Source organism: Gossypium hirsutum, chromosome A05, assembly GCF_007990345.1.
Source record: "Gossypium hirsutum isolate 1008001.06 chromosome A05, Gossypium_hirsutum_v2.1, whole genome shotgun sequence".
Lineage (NCBI taxonomy): Eukaryota > Viridiplantae > Streptophyta > Magnoliopsida > Malvales > Malvaceae > Gossypium > Gossypium hirsutum.
Genome location: NC_053428.1, coordinates 107,310,611 through 107,337,197, shown reverse-complemented (window position 1 = coordinate 107,337,197; position 26,587 = coordinate 107,310,611). Strand labels below are relative to the sequence as shown.

The following is a 26,587-nucleotide window of genomic DNA, read 5'->3' as shown; positions in this document are numbered from 1 at the left end:
AATATTCCCACTGAATATTAATAAAGTTTTCATTCTATGCAATCGGTCTGTGAAATTAGTGGTCACACTCTAACCAGACCAAAGTTCAAGCAAAGCGAAGAAGATCATTTAGGTCAAAAGTCAAGGAATGAATAAACCGCCTAACTCAAAGCACATGCATTGATTTGGTTAGAGTTTATTACTATAAACAATACAATCACTTGGCTTAAATAATGATAATAATTTTCCACTGTGCAACAAAATTGATTTCTCAACTAAAATTTTCCAACAGCTCCTAGCAAATGCAAGGAGAGGGTAATAGAGTGATGTGGAATGTAACACCCCTAACCCGTATCCGTCGCCAGATTGGGATTACAAGGTATTACTTGAACAAAATATCTTTTTGTTTTAAAAATATATATATACATGCACACACTTGGACTAACTTTTAAACCAAACAATTTATTAATATCACATAGCCGATTGAAACTTAGACACATTCTGGTATAATATTAAAACATATAAATTTTATAAGTCAATATCTAAAATTATATTACACAAAAAGTACACACCGAATATACCTCATATAATAACATGCATTTATATTTATTAGTGCATAACATTTTATATCACAAAACACATCATTATTTAATATATAACCGAAACACATTATCATAAACCATTTCCTCATATACATAAGATTTATATAAGTAAATATTGAATCGTAGATTTATCATACCCACTCCACATAGATTTATCTTATATCCGAATCTATAGTATATGATTATGTAACTTTCAAACAATCTCACATTACAATTTATACTTCATAAGGGTATGTCCTTAACTACTAACATATATACATATATTCGAAAACATGAATCACCCATACCAAGTCGTGAACATGTTAAAACAAACATATACATGTTCGGATATAACTAAACTACTTTCAATGCCATATCATATATAACACATTAACCAATACAACAATCGAAATTCAAATAATCCATTCAATATGCAAAACAAAAATCGAATCAACCCACTTCACATAACTCATAATAAATATCAAATATACCACTCCCCCATAACACATTGCCGATTAACCACAAAGAGCTTAATCATAATCCAACAAAATCGAATTTAAGCATGAAAGTTAAGCCATCTTCTCATGGCCTTTATGTACAATACTATCAAAACAACAAAATCTACCAAAATGCTATCCTATACATGCCATAATGTTAACTTAGAATTAACTAAGAAGGGATACCAAAACGTTGCAGGTAGGTGTGATGACTTCGAGGATGGTCTCGAGCATGAAACGGATCAAAAAGAAATCTAAATAAGAGCAAGCAAACACACCAAATGAGTTTTCAACCCAGTAAGTCGTAAGCCATGTAATGTAAACAATTAACTGAATATGTCGATCTAGAAACTAGAAAGTTCCATAGATTATCGAAATTATCAATTCAACTACTAGTCAAGTCATACTATTAACTCAAAGTATCATATAACCGGATACCTTAATTCCTTCCTACAATATTTAACAACGATGAAATAGATACATTCATGTACCTATGTTTCAATTTTCATGTCTCCAATTTCTTATTCGGACAATAGTTTTTGCCCTTCATTTAGTTCCTGCATTTATTTTATCAACAACCAATTTCGCACACGTAGTGCTCAAGCAAGGAAATTCGCACCCATAGTGCCATGTTAACCCGCACACATAGTGTCTTAGTAATTCACATACATATTGACATTCAAATCCGCACACATAGTGCCATATAAATCCGCACATATAGTGCCATACAAATTTGCACACATAGTGCCTTAGTAATTCACATACATATTGACATTCAAATTCGCACACATGTGCCATATAAATCCGCACATATAGTGCCATACAAATTCGCACACATAGTGCATTAGTAATTTACATAGATATTGACATTCAAATCCGCACACATAGTGCCATACAAATTCGCACACATAGTGCCATTCAAATTAGCACACATAGTGCCATTCAAATTAGCACACATAGTGCCAAAGTCATTTCGTTTTAACAAAGTGATTTATTTAATTAACTAAGTATAATCGGTCACATGCCTTTCAATCAAAAGAATACATGAACGAGAGAAATTTCTTCACGATATGCATACACCAATTATGTATAGAATAACCAAGCTTAGTTGCTTACAGACTTACTTTGTGTTGGATGAAACGGTTCCAATTGGCTACTCGATATTCTTTGCTTTGCCCTTGCTTGATTCCCCTCCTTTGGGTTCTTGAGCTAAAATAAATAAATTAACTAATTTATCACCTTGCTAGTTATTTATATCCCATAATATTAATGATTTTTTATCACAAGAACCACACGGTAAAATGTGATCTTTCTACCTTATGTTTTTAAGCTATTCGGCTATTGACCACCTAGGATCACGTTACTATTAATAATCCAATCATTACTTCAAATAAACACATATATATATAAACACATATATATTTTTGTATATACGGCAACCACCCTTGCTAATTTCTCACATACATAATTTAATAATTTCCACTACATCTTACAACCGTCATTGTTCAAGACATTAGAGCTTCAACAAATGTTTATCTAATGCCTTAAGGTCGAATACATTATCTCTATCAAAATAGCAATTACTCACCATTTGTCATTCAACACATAGTTTCATCTCATGAACACTTTGACCGAATTTTTCTAAACTAGCATAAGCTTCACATCTATTCATAACATCATCTAAATTCACATATATCCATTTATCTAGCTCCTTTTTCACCTTTCTACTATTTCTATCTAAAACATCAAAAACACCATCCTCCTAGCATTCATCCAATTTAACCGTATGCTCATTTTGTCACCTAATTAAGTAAAATATCAACATATGGGTTATAATAAAACATGGACTACTAACTATATTTTTATTTAATTTAATGGAATTAACATGAAACCCTACCTTAATCAACCCTTAGGATGGCCGAATGTCCTTGAGAGTTTCCCTCCTATTTCATTTAAGTTACGGCTTGCAAGAGGAAGAAGATGAATACTCTCTCTCTCCTTTCTTCTTTTATTCATCTTTTCCTATTAATTCATTTTTTTATTTAGATTATTTTAACCATTTGCCAACATAAAATTATAATAAATTTAACTTAGTGGGAGAAACATCATTACTTGGCCGACCATTAATGAATTTTGGGCATTTTGACATGCAAACCCAAGCTTTCCCACTTTGCAATTATTTGATCCTTACAATTTACCTATCATATTTTCTAAGTTTCTCAACTAAGTCCTTTCAAGTAAAATTCACATTCATAAGACTAAATTAAAACATCAAATTTTCAAACATGCACTATCACACTTAGAAGATATGCAAATAAATTTTAAATAAATTTTATGACTCGGTTTTGGGGTCCCGAGACCACATTTCGACTAGGGTCAAATTAGGGCTGTCACATGGAAAGGGAAGGGCCTTCCACTCTTTTTGCTTAATTTTTGGGGTAATTCTCATGGGACTTACCATGATTGCCATATGTGTGTTAATTATTACATTAAAATTATTATTATAAACTAAATGAAAATGAGTAAAACTTGTTTGGTAACATGGTATTATTTAAAGTAAGGAAAATGTATTTAAAATGTTATTGAATTGAACAATTGGACTAAGAATATGATACGTACTTATTATGTATGGACATGCACATGTGAATGAAATAAGGACGTTCTCATTAAATTAACATGTTGAATATGAAAATGAGCTTCGCTCTTGTAAATATGTTTTATGGAATTGATACATGAGAAATTTATGCTCCGTTTTGACAACGTGGCATGAAAACTTGAGTATACAAGTTGCTATGATATGTACATGTCATTATTAAGTTATAAGTACTTGATTATATGGAAATTTCCTTGTAAACTTAGCAAAAGGGTTAGGATATGGTTGATATGCCAATAGGGATAACTTAGCACTTGTTTGGGTTATATGGAGATTTGGAGCCTTGATATGCTTCTTCATCTTGACATTCTTATGGGGGCCAAAAGGAACATTCTCCTTTTGAGAACATTGGTTGTGTTTGGTTGGAGTACTAATAGTGCCACATCTTTGATTGTGTTTGGTTAGGAGCGCACACGTAGTGTAATATACATTTAATTTTGTTTGGGTGAAATTTCTTAAGTGTTTGAGTCCCATTTTACCAAAGGTACATTGTGGCATGTACTTAAGGTTTCAAACATGTATATATGTGGTAGTTTCATATGTCATTAACTATTTTGAGACATTGAGTATTGAATTGTTGAGTTGGAGACTCATTTGATTGACGTTAACTTTGGGATGTATGATCCTTTGTCTAAGCATGCATGCTCTTTATTCTTTTGGTTTTGAGCTAGCAAATGAATGGTTGCTAAACTTAAATTGGGTGTTTTTAATGAGGTTTTCCAATGTCTTCATGGTATGTTTCAATGATATATGGATATGAGCTAAGCTATAATGTGTTTGAGATTGTAATTACATGTTTTCAATGCCATTATTGAGTATGTTTAATGGTTGCTTATTAGAAGGTGTAATACCCCATACCCGTACCTGAGACCGGGATAGGATACAAGGCATTACCGAAATTTTCAGAATAATTTCAATTAATTTATATTATTTAGTATTCATGTTTCATGTTTCATGTAACATCATTTTCATATATTCTATTCAATATATCATATAAAATATGATACAATACTTAAATTGTTATATTTACATGCTCATTCAGGGTATCCGAACCTACCTGACTAAATTGCAGAAATACCAAGATTTAGGGGCATATTGGTAATTTACCATTTTCCCAAATTTCACCCAATCTTAAATTGATAATTTCATTCAATTTATTAATTTAGATAATAAAACAATTTATTCCCTTCAATTTAGTCATTTTTGACATTTTTACAAAATTACCCCCTAAAGTTTTACTTTTATTCAATTTAGTCCATGAGATTAAAACATGCAAATTAGCCATGCTAACTGAATATTCATATATATTTTTCCTCCTCCTCCTCTCCATTCCACATCCTTAATGTATATAACATTCTTGTAAGTACGATTTCACAATTTACTTATTAATGCTCACATCAAGCTGTTCACACGAGTCATAGTCACTCAATTATTTATAATTCGAGCTAAAGAGCTCAAAATTAAGATCCGTAAATTTTCCCTGAAACTAGACTCACATATCATTCCACCATAAAATTTTCATAATTTTTAGTTTAGCCAATTAGTATATTTTATTCATTTAATTTTCCCCTGTTTCACTATCCACAGTTCTGACCTCTCTTCACTAAAAATTAATTATATCACAGTACAAAACTCGGATAATGTTCCCATTGATTTTTATTGAAAATAGACTCATTAATAATTCTAAGCATATAAATTTGAGACTCTAATTAATTTTCTCCAATTTTTAGTGATTTTCCAAATTCAAAACAGGAGAACCCGAATTCATTCTAACCTTGTCTCACAAAATTCATTATATCTCATAATTTACAAATCCATTGCTTACACTGTTTCTTCTATGAAAAACTAGACTCAATAAGCTTTAATTTAATATTTTATTCATCTTCTAATTCGATTTATACAATTTATGGTGATTTTTTCAAAGTTAGTCTACTGCTGCTGTCCAATATTGTTTTAGTTCAAGATGTTTATTACCATTTTTCCTCTAACTTTCACAGGTCATACAATTCAGTCCTTGCTCAATTAGCCCATCTATTAAGCTAATTTTTATCAATTAACATTTTATTCCAACATTCTAAACTATTACACAACCTTTGAAAATCATAATTTTAACACTAAACCTTAATTCACAACTTTTCACAATTAGGTCCTAAAATCAATTTCTATTGAAATTACTTGATAAAATCATGAAACAACAAAATAAAAGCTTCAAATTCATTTTATTTCATCATAAACAGCTAACACTTATCAATGATAGCTTTTAATTTTGTTCATAAAATCAAAAACTAATGAATTAAACACTTGGACCTAATTGTAAAAGTCACAAAAACATAAAAATCTCAAAGAAAAGGGCAAGAATTGAACTCACATATGTCAAAGTATGAAAAACCAGCAGCTTTCAGACCTCCCATGGCATTTACTTATGTACAAATTTTTCAAATTTGTCTTGTTTTATATGTTTAATTTGCAAAATTTCCCATTTTGCCCTTGTTTCTCCTTGTCTTTTTTGCTGATTTTCTTGCCCAACCGTCCAGCCCATACAATTTGGGTCCAATTTCCTTTTAAATCTCTCCTTTTTAATCACTTAAACTATTTAATCACAATTTAATAAATTTCGCACGATTTTCAATTTAGTCCTTTTTAATTAATTGACTAACCAAACGTTAAAATTTTCTAACGAAACTTTAATACTAACTTAATAGCACTCCATAAATATTTATAAAAATATTTATGGCTCGGTTTATAAATCCGAGGTCTCGATACCTCGTTTTCAACCAAATTTACCTGATTAATTCTTTTAAAATCGCAAAATTCACTAATTAAAAATAATTCTTTTAAGTTCGCGCTTGGCCTATAATTATTATTTGTTAAAATTTCTAAACTTACTCGTCGGATTTAGTGATCTCGAATCACTGTTTCCGACACCACTGAAAAATTTGGCTGTTACAGAAGGTGTTTGATGAGTATTATAGGTGTTTCCAACTTGAATATTTGGTCTTTTTCTTCAAGGTTTCGGTACCTTGCTCATAAGTATTGAAACAACTAAGTCAGTAGCCCAATTTTGCCTCCAAAGGTCGAAGGTATCAGTACCTAGCTCAGTAATTTCGGAACAACTAAGTCATACAACAAAAAATGTACAAAACTTGGGAGATGGATTAGTACATCTCTCTAGTGGTACTGATACAACTATGATAGATCCACTACTCTATTTTGGGTTGTTTTGACTTTTAGGGGCTTGTTTTGGGTCTCGGATACTTTTGATCACCACGTACCACTTTTAAATAATCTTTTATTGTTTCTAAAGCCTCTAAATTATTCTAAACTTAGTTTAGTGATTTTATATAAATGCTTCGAAGTTTGAAATTTTAAATAATTCCAAGATTCTTGTTATGTAAATGCTCTAGTAGTATCTTCCATCTGTACCGAACGTCAAAACGAGTGAAAAATGTTACACCAATTGTTTCTAACATGAATTGTCACTTTAACAACGTAACGGCCAAAGATGAAAAATATTGGTCAAATAGCTTAATTGATGTAATTGAAAATTTAAAACTTCAATTGAATACATTTTTAAAAAATAGAGAGCTTTTTTGCCCCTTTGCACCTAAAAACTAATATCCTAGTAAAACATAAGGAGTTTTACAATTTTCGCATCAATAAATTTCTATTTCCAATTAAATTACTTTTTCAATATAGTTTAAACTATTTAATTTTGAGCTGCATTTTTTTGTACTTTAGAAAGGAGCGCAAGTAAGGAAAACGAAACGGTGTCGGTTTGTGCAAAACGCGGGTGAAAAAAAGGCAGACAAAGGAAAAATAAAAAAGGAAAAGAAGAGTTGGTGGATTTTTTATTGTTGTTTTTTATTCCCTCTTTTTTCATTTTCAATTTCAATTTCTTTTTTATTATGTGGAGAAGAGAAAACAACGCTCTTTCGCTTTTATTAAAAAACATAAATAAAATAATTTTAAAAATAAAATATTTGCATGATGAAAAGCTCCTTTTTAGTAATTTTTTTGGTCTCTAAAAAGGGTAACGGTTTTTTATTTCTATTTTTTTGGTTTCTGTTAGGAAGGAGGAGAGCGAGAGAGTGAGGGCGTTGTTTTGCGACTGGGAATGAGAATTGGGACGTAGAGGTGGTGCTAACGTGACAGTCGTGGTGATGGAGGAAGACGACTGCTGAATGGAATTCTCATTCGGTGCCGGAATTCCGATGTCCCGAACACCAGCGGCGGGGCCTGAAGGAACGTCGCTTTCACCGTCGTTGAATCAAGGCCTCTCTCTGTCCTTTGTTTATTTCTTTAAGCTAGTTTATTTTTATCAGCATTATTTTTTTATTATTTCTCGTTTTTTATTTTGTGAAACGCAAGAAAATGCGGTTTACATGTTCTTTTTCCCATCGTTAATTCTTCTTTTGGCCATTTTTGTGGTGAACTCTGGTTTGATCACTGTAAAAAAATATTAATTTTCTTAGGTTAAGTTTAAAAAAAATTATGTAAAATTTTGAATTTCTATATTAATCTTAAAATTTTAATTGCGTTTCAGAAAATGAAAGGGAAGAAAATTTATGGTGATCATGAATTATTGCAGCTTTCATCATGATGACGTGATCGAATGTGATGCAGTTCTTATTCTTATACGTGTATATATGAATTTGTATATGAATGTGTATATAAATAATGATGATGAATTTTGTTATCAAGAAAAAAGCAAGTTGTTCAAGCAATCTTGTCTTAGTACCTTTTCTACGAATTTTATTTGATCATACTAAAACCTGAGCTGCACTAATTTTCTATGTATGAAATTATGAGCTGTTCTGTTCATCAAATACAATTGAGGTGGACATGATTGTTCTAGTTGGTCTCTGTTTACATCTTTTTGTTTTTATCACTGTTAGACTGAAGGTTATTAAATATTTTAGATTGGTTCCTCATTTTTTCGTTGAATGTTAGTGGAAATGCAATTAGACACTATAGTGGCATTAGGTTTAGACTGAATAATCATTCTTTTGCTGGAATTTACGAGTAAAACTGTAAAAGTTTGGTATTTTTGCCTGAGGTTTTGTCATAAAATCTACCTTGTTTTTTCTAATTAAACATATGGTCTTTCTTTATTTTTACTTTTTGAAAATAAGAAGTTGGGTTGATAATCAAATATACTTAGATTTCTTCTTGTTTACATGTTATATGTTATTTATATGAAGCAATGTTCTTTTTTTTTTGAAAGAATATATGAAGCAATGTTCATCATGCAGGAAGAGGGACATATAACATAGAACATGATTCTCCAATGAGTTCATTTGGTTTGTGATGGACATAAAAGAGAAAAAATATGAACCTTTTGTCTGATTTTCTTTGTTCTTTAGACCTAACTACTCATCTTTCCAATGCATAGCTTTTAACATTTCGGCCTACTTTTTGGAAAGGTAAGGAAAGGAGGGAGAATGGGTGGTGGGAGTGTGAGGAGAAGAGGGGGAGAGAGTGGGTAAGGTTCCTTTTGCTTGGATTTCTTGAAAAAAGGATATAAAGGAACCAGTAGGTTCCCATAGTGACAATGAAATGAAATGATAACTTATAATGCTTCTTTAACTAGTATTATTTAAATGTTAATAAGTCTAATTAAAGAGAAACTTTGTCTATACAATGAAATATTTTTATTGGGGAATATTTTGAGTGTGTTATGTTGTAAGAAATTTTTTTACTAATTGAAAATTCCAATACCCTTTTGTTGTTCTTTGACTCAATTTTGTGATGTATTTTCTGAACCTCTTGGTTTAATATTATTTCAGATGGTATGTGGCAAATAAACTTGAGATCCAGTGAAACAATGGAATCTGGTCCCTACCCAGAGCGTCCTGGAGAACCAGATTGTTCTTACTATATAAGGACAGGCCTTTGTAGATTTGGGGCGATATGTTGTTTTAATCATCCTCCAAACAGAAAGCTGGTATAAAGCCGCGGCTTGCTTAGGAAATTCTTATTATTTTGGATTTAATGCTTTATGAGTGAGATATTATTGGTACAATGGGAAAAAGCTTCTCAATTTATTTATTTGCAGTTCTCAAACCTTTTATTTATCATTGACATAATATTTGTAGTTAAAGTTGTACACATGTGAAACTTTTACACATGGCTATACTTTATCTACTATAATAATTTCATTTTAACTTTGTCCTACTACAAGTTTGAGATTTTAAATATCAACTTTCATTTCAAATGTTTATTTCAATTGTATCAAATTCCAGGCTATTACTACTGCAAGGATGAAAGGAGAGTTTCCGGAAAGAGTAGGACAACCAGAATGTCAGGCATGTATTTCTTCCTTGGTTTCTCAAATGACAATAATGTTTCTGCTTTTACTTGTGCTTTACAACTTGCAACGTATGACATTCTGATTAACATGAAGTATATTACTTTTATCCATCTAAAAGAGGAAATTTGTTTTATTGTTCTACCTTGGGGATTTTGCTCATCAAAATGATGACCTAAACATTTTAATACTTTAGTGAATGCGATTATTCTAGATTGATGATATTTCTCTACAAATTTAATGGATTTGACTGTTAGATCAGTTCTTTTGCTGCTCGGAATTTGTTTGGATCTATATGGTTGATGCACTAGAATCAAACGAGTGTTGAACAGGTTTAGAAGTTGTCCATAATGAATCAAGGATTACTTTCAGGTTTAGAATGAAATCCCGCTGAATGTAGAACAGAATGTGACTCATGTGATTGCAGGTTGAAATAAAATTTATTCAAAATAATTGTTTAAGTGATCCAAATTATTGATGATAAAAGTTTCTATTACTTCGTGAATGGTCTCTTCCTCCCTTGTCTCTGCGTTTTCCTCTAAATATTTTTCTCTTGAGCAATTTATAAGACATTCCAGTTTTTGTCTTGATTCCTAGTATCAGAAAATAAACAAAAGAAAATGGAGATATGCTAATAATTTAGCCTGGAAAAAGGTTTACTTCTCGCTTTAGTGTTGAATAATAATCAAACTTTGAGTGAACTCTTAGCTTGACTAGCTTATTGGCTTCTCCTAATATTTGCTCTATTCTTGGATGTTATTTTCGCTCTTCCTATTCTAGAAGGCAAGATAGCATTGACTCTTGCTTTTGTTGCATGAGAAGCTAATTTAAAATCTTGACAGAAGCTACTATTTTGGTTTTACTGCCTCATATCTAATATGTGACTTTATGTTTCTCATTTTCATGTATGTTTGGGTGAGACAACTGACATTTTGATCTGAACTGCTTTGCAGTACTACCTGAAAACAGGAACTTGCAAATTTGGAGCAACATGCAAGTTTCATCATCCTAGAGACAAAGCTGGGATAGCAGGAAGAGTTTCCTTAAATTTTTTGGGTTATCCTCTTCGCCCGGTACGGTTTTTTTTTCTTTTTTTTTCTCTTTTACTGTATACAACACAATTTATAACATGCAAATTTAAGGCAATATTCAAGTCACTTCCTGTCTCATGTTTGTTTGTTACTTTGTCTTTTCAAAACCAAAATTATGATTTTGACAGCTAAATGCAAAATTTATAACTTCCAGTTAATCTTTGTTCAATTGTATGGTCAAACTGACTGAATGATATATCATTTAGATCCAATATGAAAAATACACACTCATAGAGAATTAGGATCATAATGTAAAATCTTATTGCTTGCTATAATTCAAAGCGAATCTTTTATTAGCTTTGAGTTATGAATTTGTTTTTTTAACTTTAAATATGGATTTCATGAACAAAAATACTGTTGAATTTTGGACCATTAATGGCCTCATGGTTGAGGTTGAATTCTTGCGCAAACTTGGACCTCATTAAGGCAAGCTGTATTTCTTCAATGATTAATTTCTAACAGGTTTGTTTGTGGTTATTAGTGTTTCATAGGCTTAATAATGTAACTTGTTTCCTTTCTACTTTTCCTTCACAGAATGAGACTGAGTGTGCATATTATCTAAGAACTGGACAATGCAAGTTTGGGAGCACTTGTAAATTCCACCATCCTCAGCCAACTAACATGATGGTTTCCTTGCGAGGCTCTCCTATTTATCCGACTGTCCCATCACCAACCACTTCTGGTCAGCAGTCATTTCTAGGAGGGCTTACAAACTGGTCAAGAGCCTCTTTCATTCCCAGTCCCCGTTGGCAAGGTCCTTCAAGTTATGCACCTTTGATTTTACCCCAAGGGATGGTATCAGTTCCAAGCTGGAATGCTTACAGTGTAAGCTTTTCCTTTGCTTATTACTTATGTTGTATTCATTAAGCAGCCTATTTAGCATTTACATGTGATTGGAAAGTATTAGAGGTCAACTTTGACCTTTTTTTGCCCTTGAAATAAGTAGCGTATTCTTAGCTTGATTATGGTCACATGAGGCTAATAGTTGTGTGCTTTATTTGATGGAGCTGTCAAGCGACAGAAATGGTCATTTCGTGATACTTGTCACCAACAAAATTAGACAGGATTGTTTAAGGGAGCCTAGAATTAAGTGTGGTGGAGGTTGGATAAGGCCTTTAAGATCACAAGTCAATAGTACTGGTGCTATTACCAATGGTAGTGGAGTTGTACTGCTTTTTGTTGTTGTTGAACTTGTGGCTGGCTGATGGTGTGCTGGGCAAGTATGATTTTCTGCAGATTTGGTTGATAGTCTGAAGGAAAGTATATAGGCGTTTAAACATGACTCATCTATTTCTGATCATGCTTATTGGTAGGTTTTAAGGTGTAGAATCAAATAAGCATGTCAAACTCTGGGTCACTAGAACAGAGTGTTTGCTACTGGTTTGGCCCAAATGGCTTGATGGCATCTCTAACATTATCATTTATAAAAATGCCCGAGAGCATAGATCTACTCTCTTTTTATTTATTTATTTATTTATTTCAGCTTGCATTTAGTTGTACAAATTACAGAATTTGATTGTGTTAGTTGATACCTTAGCTTGCGATCATTTGGAAGTGCTAACATTTATTCTCCAAAAAATGAATAAAAGGAGAACCATGTTTCTTATACTTTTCATTTCTTCAGGGTCAATTGGCTTCAGTATCTTCTTCAGAGAACCTGCAGCAGACAAATGGAAATAACCAAATCTATGGAACCTCTCGTCCAAATGAATCAGCATCTGCAGGATCTCAAGCCTTATTTTCTCAATTTCGTTCTGGCTCTGCCCCTGTAGGTTTTTATGCATTGCAAAGGGAGAATGTATTTCCTGAGAGACCTGGCGAGCCCGAGTGCCAATTTTACATGAAGACTGGAGATTGTAAATTTGGTGCAGTTTGTAGATTTCATCATCCAAGAGAGAGAGTTCTTCCTGCCCCTGATTGCATATTGAGTCCTATAGGCCTTCCTTTACGTCCGGTGAGTTACATAAACTACCATTTACTTTCATGACCTTTTCTTCATGAAAACCTTGGCTTCCTAATTGTTGAGTTTTATTTGTAGCTTAAGCTAATAATTCTTTTTATGTTAAAAAATGGATATTTTCCTTGATACTCTTGCTGGGGAATTGATAGTTTGTTGTTTCTACAGAAAATTTTAAATTAGAGTAGAAGGTATTAACTTAAATATAAGTTGTCGTGTATTTGGGACAAAGGATGATCTCCTTACATGTTTACTGGGTTTAGCAAACAAGGATTTTAGAGGTTTTTTTTTGGATCAAAAGTTCAATGACTTTGGTTGTGATTTGACTGAAAAGTGATGCAAAAAAGGAGTGTATTGGCTGCATTGAAGATAGAAAGTGTTTTGCCATCAATTCTAGGATTGATAATAGTAATGAGATTAGCTAAGATAAGCTGTCAACACTCCCCCTCAAGTTGGTGCATAGATGCCACACATGCCCAATTTGCTAATTGCTTGTCAGAGGCTGCATAACTTGAGCCCAAGATGTTGATAGTAAACTTTTCTTTGATGAAGTGCCGATCAATTTTCATGTGCTTTGTTTGATCATGTTGTATTGGGTTTTGCGCTATACTGATGGTGGCCTTGTTGTCCCAATATAAGTATAATTTTCCTTTATTCGACAACTTTAATTCTTCCATAACTTTTAATAGCCACAGTAGCTCGCAAACACCTTGAGCCATGGCTCTATCACTTAATCGAGCAACGACACTTTGCGTTTTGCTTCTCCAAGTGACTAAGCTTCCTCCCACAAGTGATGTAGACCCCCTATCATCCAGAGATCCAACCTAATCTGCATCTGTAAAAGCTTCTATCTGGAGATGACTATGTTTAGAAAAGAGGAGACATTTTCCCATGACATACTTTAGGTAGCGTAGAATGTGAAAGACAGCCTACATATGAGACTCTCAAGGATCATGTATATACTGACTTACAAAATTAACTACATATGCTATGTCAAGTCTAGTGTGTGAGAGATAAATTAGTCTACCAACCAATCTTTCATATCTTTCTTTATTCACTGACTCTCCTATTCTAGCTTGCAACTTATGATTGCTTTCTATAGGTGATTCTGGAGGTTTGCATCCTATCATACCTGTCTCAGTCAACAGGTCTAGGATGTATTTTCTTTGAGATATGAAGATTCCTTTCTTTGATCTGGCAACTTCAATTCCCAGGAAATATTGTAACTTCCCTAGATCTTTTATTTCAAATTCTTGAGCCAAACATTACTTCAGTTGAGTCTTTTCTTTCTCGTCGTCTCCTGTCATCACTGTGTTATCAACATATACAATAAGAAGAATGATCTTATCCTTGTAATGTTTCATAAAAAGGGTGTGATCAGCATTGCTTTGTTGATACCCAAAAGTGATCACAGCTTTGCGAAATCTGTCAAACCATGCTTTGGGAGATTGTTTCAATCCATACAAGGCTTTTTTCAATCTGCATATTTCCCCTTGCATTTTTGCGTTATCAAATCTAGGAGGAATCTCCATATATACTTCCTCTTCTAAGTCTCCATGTAGGAATGCATTCTTCACATCAAATTGTTGTAGCTTCCTCTTGAATAATGGTGTTTTCTGAAATAACAGTTTTCCCTTGAACAATAACTTCCCCTTAAACAATGGTGTTTTCTAAAATAAGGTTTTTAATAGTTATTGAGCCAGGTATCACTTATTCTCTCTCATCGTTCTCCCTCTGAAGAGGTGATTGAGTTGTATTATAATGGGGCTCAGTTTCTCTGAATGTAATACCCATACTAATGAAAGTTCTTCGTGAAGGAGGATGATAACACTTGTAACCTTTCTATGTTGGAGAATATCCAATGAACACACATTTAAGGGCTCCTAGATCTAATTTGTCTGCTTTCCGATCATGGACATAATAGACACATCCAAATATCCTGGGAGGAATAGTATAATTATTTTTACCTTGTAAAGTTTCCAAGGGACTTTTCAAATTAAGGGTTTTGAGTGACATTCTATTAATAAGGTAGACGGATATAAGAATTGCGTCCCTCCAAAATGATTTTGGAAGGTTCATGGAAAATATAAGAGATCTCGCAACTTCTAGGAAATGTCTATTTTTCCTTTCAGCAACCCCATTTTGTAAACTAGTAACGGGACAAGTTGTTTGATGAATAATCCCATAAGACTCCAAATAGGTATCAAAATTGTACTCTGTACCATTGTCAGTTCTAAAAAACTGTATCTTAACATAGGGACAAAGCCAGAACAAATTTTTAGGGGGGGCCGAATGAAAATTTAATTTTTTATAGTCTATAGCTTTATAATTTTTAAAGGATTAAATCGAATTTCTATAATTTTAGGGGGGCCAAAGTATAATTTTAACTTTACTAATTTAAAATTTTAAAAAAATTTCAAGGGCCTAAATAGAAATTTTCCATTTGGGGGGGGTGGGCAGGGCCACTACCAGCCCCCTCTTGTGTCTGCCTCTGTCTTAACATGTTGAGGTTTCGCCGGAGATGAGACTACAACTTTGTTGAAGGGGGCGATGAGAAAATAATAGGCTGAAAAATAGAGAGTCCCAAATTGGATTTTCTAGGTTTTAGGAATTTCAAAAAATAGGCTCCTTAAATTTGGATTCTCAAGCTCTTGATACCATGTTGATAATAGGAATCATTTTTGCTTATATATTACAACAGAAAAACTTAAATGGTTATTTATACTAAAAGAGTAGGACTAACTAAGGAAACATAATCAATACATTAAATCAATAATCCTAATTTTAAGCTGATCTAATCTCTAAAAATCAGTAATGAGATTAGCTAAGATAAGCTGTCAACATTTATTGACTAAAGCCCAATCACCTTTACAACAAGAAGCAATTGCGGCCTTAATAGAAATCCCCTACTATTCCAATCACTTAAACTTCTCTATCTTTTCCATTCGAAAATTCTCCCGACAACATTAAAATTATTCCAAGCCAAAAACCAAATATCATTTGCTGATAGGAAGTCAACCAAGATTACCCAAGTAAAAAATGTCAACAAAATTACTGCACTTTAACTGTCCCAAGTGTTGTCCTAACCTACCGTTCCAAGTGTTGTTCAAACAAGTAATGAAACAATGACATCTCAGATGGTTAAAATCCCAACAATCTCGTTTTGGCATTTTGGCAAAACACATTAGCAAATTATTAATACACCTGTTATCAACTTTCAACAAGCCTCCCCTATCACATAGCATCACACTAGAACTCTCCCTTTCAGCATGCATTTCAAACAGTGTCATTAGTCATCATCAATAACTTAGCACGGCCATTTGCTGCCAATTTTCTCCCCCTTTTTGAAAGAATGCCAAAGATGCTCCTTATGAAAACTGACTTCAAAAACAAAAGACTTCCTCTAAGAGAATGCATCCCCAAATATCATGCTCAAACTTCAATTAGTCAACCAAGCATATCTCTAATCTTAAAGGATTTATAAAGCATGATCAATTAGTAACAAGATATCAAGTTTGAAACAAATTCAAACAATGTACTACCAAGAGTAAAAGCAACTAACTAAACTAACAACATGAGAGAAAAATGGTGCAAAAGCAAATAGAACATAAGCAATCTTTCAAAACCAAATCAACAATGCAACAACCATCAGTCACCATCTCATTTTAAATTCAAACATTTGTTTGTTACTTCTCCTCCCCTTACAAGGTTGTCTTCTCCAAGCCACAAATCAATTTACCAAAACCAATTATTTTTGTGCAGCTGCAGCAGGTTGAGATTATTTCGTCATCTTTTATAACAGGGTTTTAACCATCTCTGTTTTCCTTAGTTTCCTCAAAATGTACTTCCAATCACCAAATTTGAAGGCTTGCTAAATGAAATCAATCACCATGTCAAATCTTATCATCTCAACTGCACAAATAAACCATAATTAGCATTAATATAAACTATACCATAAGTAACACCAAAATCAACAAATTTACTCCGCCTTACTTTATGCTACTTTTGTTCCTTTGCCTCAAATTTAATTCAACGGGGAAAGGTGCTAAATATTTAACAATAGGGGTTGCAGCTTGTATAACAACAAATACCTTTTCCACGCAAGCTAGAATGTCTAATCTTCGATGTCTTCAACATAAGTTGCAATCTTATGTTTCACGTGAGCATCAATCGGCAGATGATCTTCAAAGCTCAAATGTAGCTGATTTTTTCTCACTCAAATTTGCCTTCATCACATTCTACCTTGTGCACTTGCTATTGTAACAAGTTTTGCAATGGACATGAACTTCTTCCAATCTCACATCATATTAAAACAATGGGGGTCTGATGTGCCTTTCTTTCCTACAATAAAAACATATTGATTTACCTTTTTTATTACAAATATGTTGTTGTCTAGGTACTGTTCTTTTCAATGTTGTAACATTAGATTGGACCAGGGATTTAAATAGCGGTCCGCTATCAGTATAGCGGCCGTTATATAGCGGTAGCGGCACCGTCCGAAACCGATATTGTTGAAAATAGCGGTGTGAAGTGGAGTCACACCAATAGCGGTGGATCGCAGCCGCAATTTAACGGGTAACGGCCAATTGCGGCGATAACGGGCCGCTATTCCCGTTATTTTACAATAACGGAAAAAAAATTCTGCAGAGAAGGAAATATAGAGCAAAGGTAAGAACGGTAAATGAGAAGTGAAAAAAGGGGTAAATGGGGAAGAAAATAAAGGCTGGTTAGTGGAATTGGGCTACTTTTGTTTTTACTTCATGTTTGGGCTTGTTTTTGTTTTACTTGTTTTGTTCCTTAGGCTTGTTGTGGTATTTGTTTAGCATTCTGCTCTGTGATTGGGTTTGTTCTTGGACTTTTGTTTTTCTGATTTTGCTTAGGCCTTTGTATTGTGTTGGCTTGAACTTTGTTTTGGCCCTGTTTCAATATAATCAATGAATTTTATTCAAAAAAAATATTTGAGACTCATATAAATTAGATTTAAAAAATTTTAAAAAATTAATTTCAATTATAAATTAAAAAATCAATATTTTCATTTACATAGAGTATTTTAACATAAAAATATATATAAATAATAAAAAATATTTTTTATTACCATATCCTACTGTATCATTGTCTTCATTTTTTAAAAATTACAGTGTTATGATGAATATCTCTGGAATGTGTTTCACATTAACAACAAGTTCTAATTTTTTTACTGATATTAAATTGTTAGATTCCTAGCTTTCTGAGTCAGATTATGTTAACTGTATTACTCAAGTTTAATATTCTTTTAACCTTCTAATAAGTATTAGAAAATACTTTAAAAATCATTAAAAGTGACTTTTTATAATTAAAATTAAAATTATTATGTTTTACAATAAGTTGTGTGAATTTTAAAAAAATTCACGACCGCGATACCTGCAGTGACCGCAATAGCTTCCGTTATGTCCGCAACCGCGATAAACGCAACGCGACCGAAAACGCGACCGCAACCGCAATTTAAATCCCTGGATTGGACACTCCTTATAATTTCCCATCTTTGATAATTTATCAACTTGTAACAATAAGATTTAATATCTCCAATCTTTCCACAATGATGACAAATAGGTGTTTGATCCTTCTTTTTTCCTTTCTGAAGAGTAAAAGAATCTTTAGTTTTAACGAAAATTATAGTAGTGATAGGTTCCTTACCTTTATTGATATAACCAAATTCTCTATGGCTTGGTTCAAATTTCTTTTAAGCCAAAATTTCATGAAGCTTCTCATGTTGGCCTCAAAGCTTTTTCACGACAACCTTCGAGTCAGCTAGCTCCTTCTTGGTGATTTTTAAAGCATCATCTTTTTCTTAAACCATGACTTCGAGCCTTTCCTTTTTTCCTTTAAAGGATGACAGCTTCTTCCCTCAAGGAATCATTCGATTAACATAATATTTCCATCCTTTTTATATCCATTAATAGGCATCTTCAATTCAATAATTTGGCTCAACATCATGATTTGAATCCTTATTTGTTCCATAGTCTGTTGGAACATGCATTGGGACAGAGGAAGTAAAAACAACTGTTGATAAAATCTTCATTTGAATCAATAAAATCACTAAACTCTTCATCACTAGCATGTGACTTTTGCTTCTTCTTGATGGTGCTAACACATTCGTATTGAATGTAACAAAAACCTTTGCGTTCATAGCATTGGACTAACTTTTTTTAGCTCAAAATTGTCATCAATCAAATGAATCTTCTTGATGTGGTTGTTGCTTTTTCCATCATTTGAATTCATTCCCCTTCTAGAGAATTTTATTCATGGCTTTGCCGAAGTTCTTCAATTGCTCCTTAATTTCATCAATGGATTCCATTGTTACAAACTGAAAATACAATTATCTTCACATGTGTTTGAAGCTTGCTCTGGTACCAATAGAAAAACTCTCAATTTGCTAGATATCCGTATTCAATGTTCCAATTGATGTAGGAACAGAATTTGAAACAGGACAATTTAACAAATAGATTATAAAAGGAAAGTAAAGCAAGGACAGAAATCAACACATGGTATTTGTTATCGCAGTTCGGATTCACCAATCCGAATCTACAGAGCCTTGTTTAGTGAATGATTTTATTTAACTATGGATTCAGAAACATATTGGCTAAAGTCCAATATACCTTTACAACAAGAAACAATTACAACCCCAATAGAAATTCCCAACTGTTACAATCAATCACCCACAAGACACCTTACAATAATAGAACTCTCTCCAACAAATACCTAAAGAGTGTTGAAAATTATCAGCTATAATAACAAAACAATGACTCAATAAGACACTCAAAACTGCTATCAGTGTGCAGCAATCAACCTTTTTGTAGGGTCTTTTCAAGTAAACATCATGCTGATCTGATAAGACCTTATCTTCACTTTAAATGGCTGGATTTTATCGACATAATCTTGAATAATTATCCCATGAAACCCTTCATAAGCAAGTCTTTTAGTAGCTTCAAATACTCTTAAAAGATAAGGATAAGTATAGCCTCTCCAAGCATTTCAAACTTCTCTTCTTCTTCCATTTGAAAATGAAGCCCCCACCAATTAACATTAATCCAAGCTATAAACCAGAGATAATTTGTTGATAGCAAGTCAAACGTACTACACTTTAATTGTCCCAACTTGCCTTCCCACATGATGTCCTAACTTGTTGTCTCAAGTGCTGGTCGAACAAGGAATGGAACAATGGCATCCTAGAAGTTGTCCTAACTTGTTGTCCCAAGTGATGTTCAAACAAGAAATGAAACAATAGTATCCCAGAGAGTTAAAGTCTCAACAATAGTATTATGTTTATATGTATAAAAGTAAATATGATTATATATATACCGGTGGTTTAATCTAACTATTTTAAATAATTGTATTTTCGGAAGCAACCAAAGCAAACTAAATTTATTACTTTGAAGAAAAAAAAGGCTAGTTTAAAGGGCCACAAAAGCTAACTACATGCTCTTGTGACTTATCTAGAATCTTCTTCTTGTCTTTTAAGTCATCCTTAAAATTGTTTCTATGACCAAAGGCATAAAGGTTTTGCACAAATCAAGAATTTGCCCTTTTTATTTTGTCTGAAATCAGTGAAGAAAGGCTAAAAGAAGGGTGAGGTGCCAAAAAATAAAAAATAAAAAATAAACTAGGGTTACAATGAAGATGGTTTCAAATTGGTTTAGTCTTCATTGTTTTTTTTTCCCTGTTTTTCTTGTCATTGATCCTCTCTCTTTATCTTCTGAGACCAAAGTGCTTCCCTCTTATACCTCGTTTTTTTGGTCAGTTTTTTATTTTTATTTTTTGGAAGTTCAACTAGCCTTGTAACCTATCATCTCATCAATTCTGTCAACTTGAAGATGACAATAAGATTCTTAACATGCCACTACAAATATGTGGACTACTTTTTTTACCTTGAAGAGGGCTAATGGTTTTACCTTTTAAGCGGTTCATCTCACATTAAGTTTTGGGTTTTTTGTGACATTATATTTACATCGGGATTCTCTGCTTGTTGTTAATAGGTTTTAGGTTTGATTTTCAATATGTTATCTGATCCAAGATACGTTTGTTCTTGTCTATTACCCCATGCGAGGTTGTTCACATAGGCCCTTGTTGAGCCACATATTAAGGGAGTTTTAAGTTGTGTTATCCTTCATCTATTAGATCTTCGATTTCTTGTGGTCTTATATTCAAGTCGGGCCCTTCTAATTATTGTCAAACGTCAATTAATTTTAGGTTAATGCTTAATATTCTTAATTTGGGAAATTCATATCAACTAGGTAAGATGGACTCAGGTGTTCATATTGGCATGTGTCCATGTGTCCATGTGTCCATGTGTCTGACTCGTCTTTTGCTTAAAGTTTTTAGACTCGCAGGCTCAGCTAAAAGGGATCCAGAAATTAGATATGCATATATTGATGTCTTAATAACAATATTTTGAATAAATATATATAAATGCAAAAAGTGTAATACCATATATAAATATGTGTATTTACTTTTTAATATATCCATATAATTTATATCAATTATTCATGCTTAAATGTTTTTTGCTTGATTTAATTAATTTTACTAAGATATTTTTTATATCTTTGCATTCATATTTAAATAAAACCATTTGTTTCAATGAAATCTTTTTGGCAGAAATACTCAATCTTTAATAAGTTCAATCTGGACGCTAATAGCAACTAGTAGAATTTTGCCTACTGTTTCAAGCAACTTTACATCCTGATTTCTATTTACCACACTTCAGTTTAAACAATATAGAGAACTGATGGTGTTGCTCTAGAGAAGTTGGGTATTATGGAAACAAAGATTAGAAGAGGAAAGTCAAAGTGGATAAGACAGTAAATTTATGAATCTAAATGCATAAATTGTAGACTAAACCTTTTTCTCCTCCAATTTTTGTAGTCATAAAGCCTGTGCCAACTTTTGTGGTGAAGTGTCACTTTTATAATGAAGTTTGAGACGTACATTTTGTGTTCTATCCTACAGATGAAGACTAAACTAATTTGCTTACTCTGCTTGTTGAAATTTTGGGTGAATTAGATACCCCTATGATGACATATTCAAACTAGATACCCTTATGAGTCCATGTCACATAAGTTACTAGGTTATTTTTCAAGTTAACTTCCTCATTTCATTCTTAATTATCATTTACTGAATTTATATGGTAGAGAACTTTATCTTGCGCACTCATTTTGAAGCTTTCATGTTGTTTAAATTATATGTTCATTTGTAGATTGTTACTGGTTTGACTTACTTATATTTTCATTTCTATTTACCAAGAAAACACTTTGATTATCCATTATCCATTTCACATATTCATTCTGGTCTAAGGTCGCCTTTAGTTCTTGTCAGTTTGCCTTCCTTGAAATATGCTCATTAATTCTATGGTGCATGTGGGTAATTTGCATTGAGAGTTTACCTACTGTGTGCTGATGTGCTTTTATGGTGTTGCTAGCTTTATTCTTTTGCTACTGATATTGATTTCTATTTTTGCATTTTAACAGGGAGAACCTCTATGCATTTTCTATTCTAGATATGGAATTTGCAAGTTTGGTCCAAGTTGCAAGTTTAACCATCCTATGGGAGTTTTCACATTCAATTACTCTGCATCTTCTCCATTTGAAGCCCCAGTTCACCGTTTGTTGGGGTCTTCATCAGGAAGTGGTGGGATAAACCTTTCGTCAGAAGGGCTTGTTGAAGCAGGCTCTACAAAGCCCAGACGACTTTCACTGTCAGAGAACAGACAATTGTCTTCCAGTGATGACAGTATTGATACAGAGGGATAAACACTGAAACAAGATGCGCTAATTATAGTTGACAATCTTTTGGTGGATGAGGAAGAGTCATCTGTAAATTCATTTCCCATTGTTGGGGATGTACAGAGTTCATGTCAAGTTGATTCTGTTCTTTTAAAATATATGCAATTCAGTCGACAGTTGCATCTTCTGAATTTCATATTCCTGCATTTGTATAAATCTGAAACTGATGTCACTTTTGGTAAACCCAATGTGAACAATTCATCTGTCCCAAAGCTGTGTTATGTTTCTTTCACAGTATGTTATACAAGGCATTTCTTTTGCAGTTTTTAAGCCTCTGATTTAAGATTTCCAGTCTGAACCCAGGTTTTCAATTCTAATACTGGTTGAGCAATTTTCTGCCATCCTGCTTTGGTTGTACACCATCGCTTCACCATCCATATCACACTTTTTTTCCCTTTTGTTTCCTTTTCTTCTTTGACCTCACATTTGCAGACATTTCTTTAAGTATCAGCCTTGTTGCATGAGGTAGCAGTTACTGTATTCCTCAATATTGAACAATCTTGAGTGATTTTTTAAGTTGTTTCTTGCATTGAGATATATATATATATATATTCTTCCTAATTATACATGAGTGAAATTGTCAAGCAGAAGTACAAATCAGTACACATTTCATGCTCTTGCATAAAGAAGTGGGACATGTTATCTATATATTATTGTAAGATGAATTCTTCTAACTCTTCACTCCTGGAGATTTTTCTTCATGTTAAATGAATTAGTAAGTCGCTCTTAACAGAATCTTATGTTTTGTTGGATTAGTTTGTACTGACCAAGCACCATACTCTTGTCCTTGCAGGAGGCTTTTGAGAATGATAGAGCATCTTCAGAATATTGCTCAATAAAATATTCCAGGTTTCTATTAAATATCATTGATAAAGACGATATCAGGTACAATAATTTCAAATATGAAAACTTGTGCTTTCATTCTTTTTATTATATATATTTAGCGAGAAATAAGATGTGTAAATATTGGATAGTTTAAGATGTAAGAAGGTCTCACTTGCTACCTACATGTTTTGGGCTGCCAGTTGTTGTGGTTAATAATTCCAGTTTTAGATGATTCCTATGCCTTTTGGCATTCATGAACAAATGATTCAATGCGATAACGTGTGCAGTTGGATCTCTCTGGAAAGATATGATTGGCTTGTTCTTGAACTATGGCATTGCTTAATGCATAAAGAACTTATGAGGGTTAGGGAGTAGGGACCTTGCATTTGATGATGATGAGGTTGTAGGGGCTTGTTATCTGTTTCATGATTCATCAATACTGCCACTTTGTTATCTTAAGTTTGTTTGTATGCATGTGCTAAATTTGTAATAAAAGCTTATGATCTCATGAGGAACAGCTATTGGTAATGTTTGCTTTCTTTGTTTTTTTCTTATGATTCTTATGCTTGTGGTTGTTGAGTGGATAAGTGTTTGGTCTTCTTTCATGCTGCCTACAAACCCATCTTTTTCCCTTAAAACAAATCTTTTACATGTCTAATTATCTTCCAACTCCACCCACATTGAAGATATGCTATCATTTATTTCAAACTTTAATGGCGTCTTTGAAACAGAATTGGATTTCAAATTTTAATTCCTTCAATTGGATAACAAATAAAAATTTATCTCTGAATTTGGGCAAATTCTAAGTCCATGTTGATCATATCTATTAAAGATTTTGATCATATCTATTTTTTGTGACACAACGTTCATGCCAATCAAACTAAGATTCAATCGACAATGAAAGTTGGAACTTAAATGTAATATAGAATTGTAAAATGAAATTAGGAAAAAGAAGTTACAAAATATGAACATTAAATTTGAAAGAAAGTAATGTTTTAAGTGTTTAATGCTGGCAGTAGGAGTGTAACAAAAAACTACAGACTAATGTCTAGTTTGGTGACTAATGTAATAAAATAAAGAAAAGACAGCAGAAATTTAAACTTGAAATTAGAAAAATGACTAAAAATTCTTGTAAAAAATAAGACCTCTTCAAAATAAGATAATTTTTCATTCTCTTTGTTAAAAATAAGTCATGGGTGTGACTTAGTATTTCTAATTGAATTAGTTTATTGCTAATTCATATACTAAAACATGTGTAAAAAACAATACTCCTACAAAATAAGAAGATTTAATATGGAAGAAAGTAATGTCTTTTGTGTATAAACTAAGTGTTTAATATTATAATAAAAAGGTCATAATAAAAGGGTAATCGCCAAGTTGCTCAAAGTATGAAATTCATTTCTATTGAATATGGTAAGAAGGTATAAAATAAGTGTTTCATATTGTAAGCTTTTCTTAAAGCAACCTTTGTAAAACCAGATACACACAAGAAAAAACCCTAAATCACAAGCTGCTAAAATAAGAAGATACACAAAAAATTGATAAGTTGTTTGTCGTACCACGTGTGTCTTGTATAGCCAAATACATATGGTGAACAGACAAAAAACAGTGAAGTGACTAACTACATAAAAGTAAAGATCCTTTAATCAGTCCTTGGCCTTTTTCATACCATGTGTGTCTTTTGTAGCAGCGTTGGAAACACTATTTCCTTGACTTAGCATTCATCGAAAAGTAAAACGAATGGCTATAATGTTAGCTGTTGATGGATTGGGAGTGGCTGTTGCTGCCTTTTTGCTTGCTTCCTCCATATAGGTAACTTTGGAAATGCCTTAAAGGTTACTACTGCCTTGGAAGTTGTAATAGGGATCGAGGTTGCTACTTCTTTTTGCAATATTGGCTTCCCTTGTGATAGATGTGGCACTTCTAACTATACATAGAAAGCGAAGTTAGTATACAAAACCTTAGAAAATATGAAAATTGAAATGTTATGAACAAGAAAATAAAAGCAAAGTCACAACCTGGTTCAATCCAACCTTTCCCTTCTAGGTCCTCATATTCTGCCCTTTATTTTCCACACTTGGTGCAGTATGCTAGAGGATTCGATTGTTTCAATTTTGTTTGAGGTTGCTCCAGATAACCAAGGTGGCATTGTGTATCTGGTCGACTTTCAAGTCGAGTTTAGAGTATACATCACTAATGTTATTGTGATGATGCTTTTGTTTTTTCATATTTTCATATAATCTTTAAATAAAAAAATTAAATACAACATATTCAAATATCAAACACGTGTTTAATAAATTAAAAATAATTTTTCATCATTGCACCAATAATCATTATTAAGAAAATTTTAAAAGAAGATATTTGTTTACACAAAATATTTTCTTTCACCTACATCATGGGTGAGAAAATTTATTATATATTATGGGGTTGATTGAGTTGGTATCACCTATCAACAAAGTCCTAACTCAATTAAGAAATTACAAAAAGTCTATTTCTTTTATAAAGCAACAAATATTATTCTGATGGTATTTATGTATTTTTATATTTTGATAAGTGTAGAAAAATAGCTACACATAATAGGAATCGTGAGATTTGAATCTAAGACAACATCTTTTCACCATATCAACTTTTTATAAATTTGTCACATGAAAATTTTCACCTATATTGTGGTGTGTGCCATAATTTAGTATTATTTAAATTTGGTTAGAATATGCCATAGGCCACTTCTTTACAAATTTAGAATTTAATCAGTTTACTTTTATTTTCAAGAATTTAGTCTCGCTATCTTTTAGATTTTAAAATTTAGGTCCAATTGTTAACACTTTTGTGACATTTTGAAATAAAAAATTATGCATACGATAGCAATGTAACTAAAAAAGAGA

At 32.5% G+C, this 26,587-nt stretch overlaps 1 protein-coding gene across 1 annotated transcript; it reads left to right on the top strand.

Annotated features, from left to right (window-relative positions):
* The first annotated feature begins 7,557 nt into the window (after positions 1-7,557).
* LOC107959483 (zinc finger CCCH domain-containing protein ZFN-like) lies at positions 7,558-23,142 on the top strand. The gene is made up of 7 exons (XM_016895553.2): positions 7,558-7,982; positions 9,497-9,654; positions 9,953-10,015; positions 10,971-11,090; positions 11,643-11,933; positions 12,733-13,062; positions 22,566-23,142. The coding sequence occupies exons 1-7, from the start codon at positions 7,892-7,894 to the stop codon at positions 22,845-22,847; spliced, it is 1,335 nt and encodes a 444-aa protein (XP_016751042.1). The 5' UTR covers positions 7,558-7,891; the 3' UTR covers positions 22,848-23,142.
* Positions 23,143-26,587: the final 3,445 nt, after the last annotated feature.

Excerpts from the sequence above, each read along its gene's own strand:
- LOC107959483 (XM_016895553.2), top strand. The coding sequence starts at position 7,892 with ATGGAATTCTCATTCGGTGCCGGAATTCCGATGTCCCGAACACCAGCG. Across the intron at positions 11,091-11,642 it reads TGGGTTATCCTCTTCGCCCG|AATGAGACTGAGTGTGCATA; the intron begins GTACGGTTTTTT and ends TTTCCTTCACAG. Across the intron at positions 11,934-12,732 it reads CAAGCTGGAATGCTTACAGT|GGTCAATTGGCTTCAGTATC; the intron begins GTAAGCTTTTCC and ends TCATTTCTTCAG.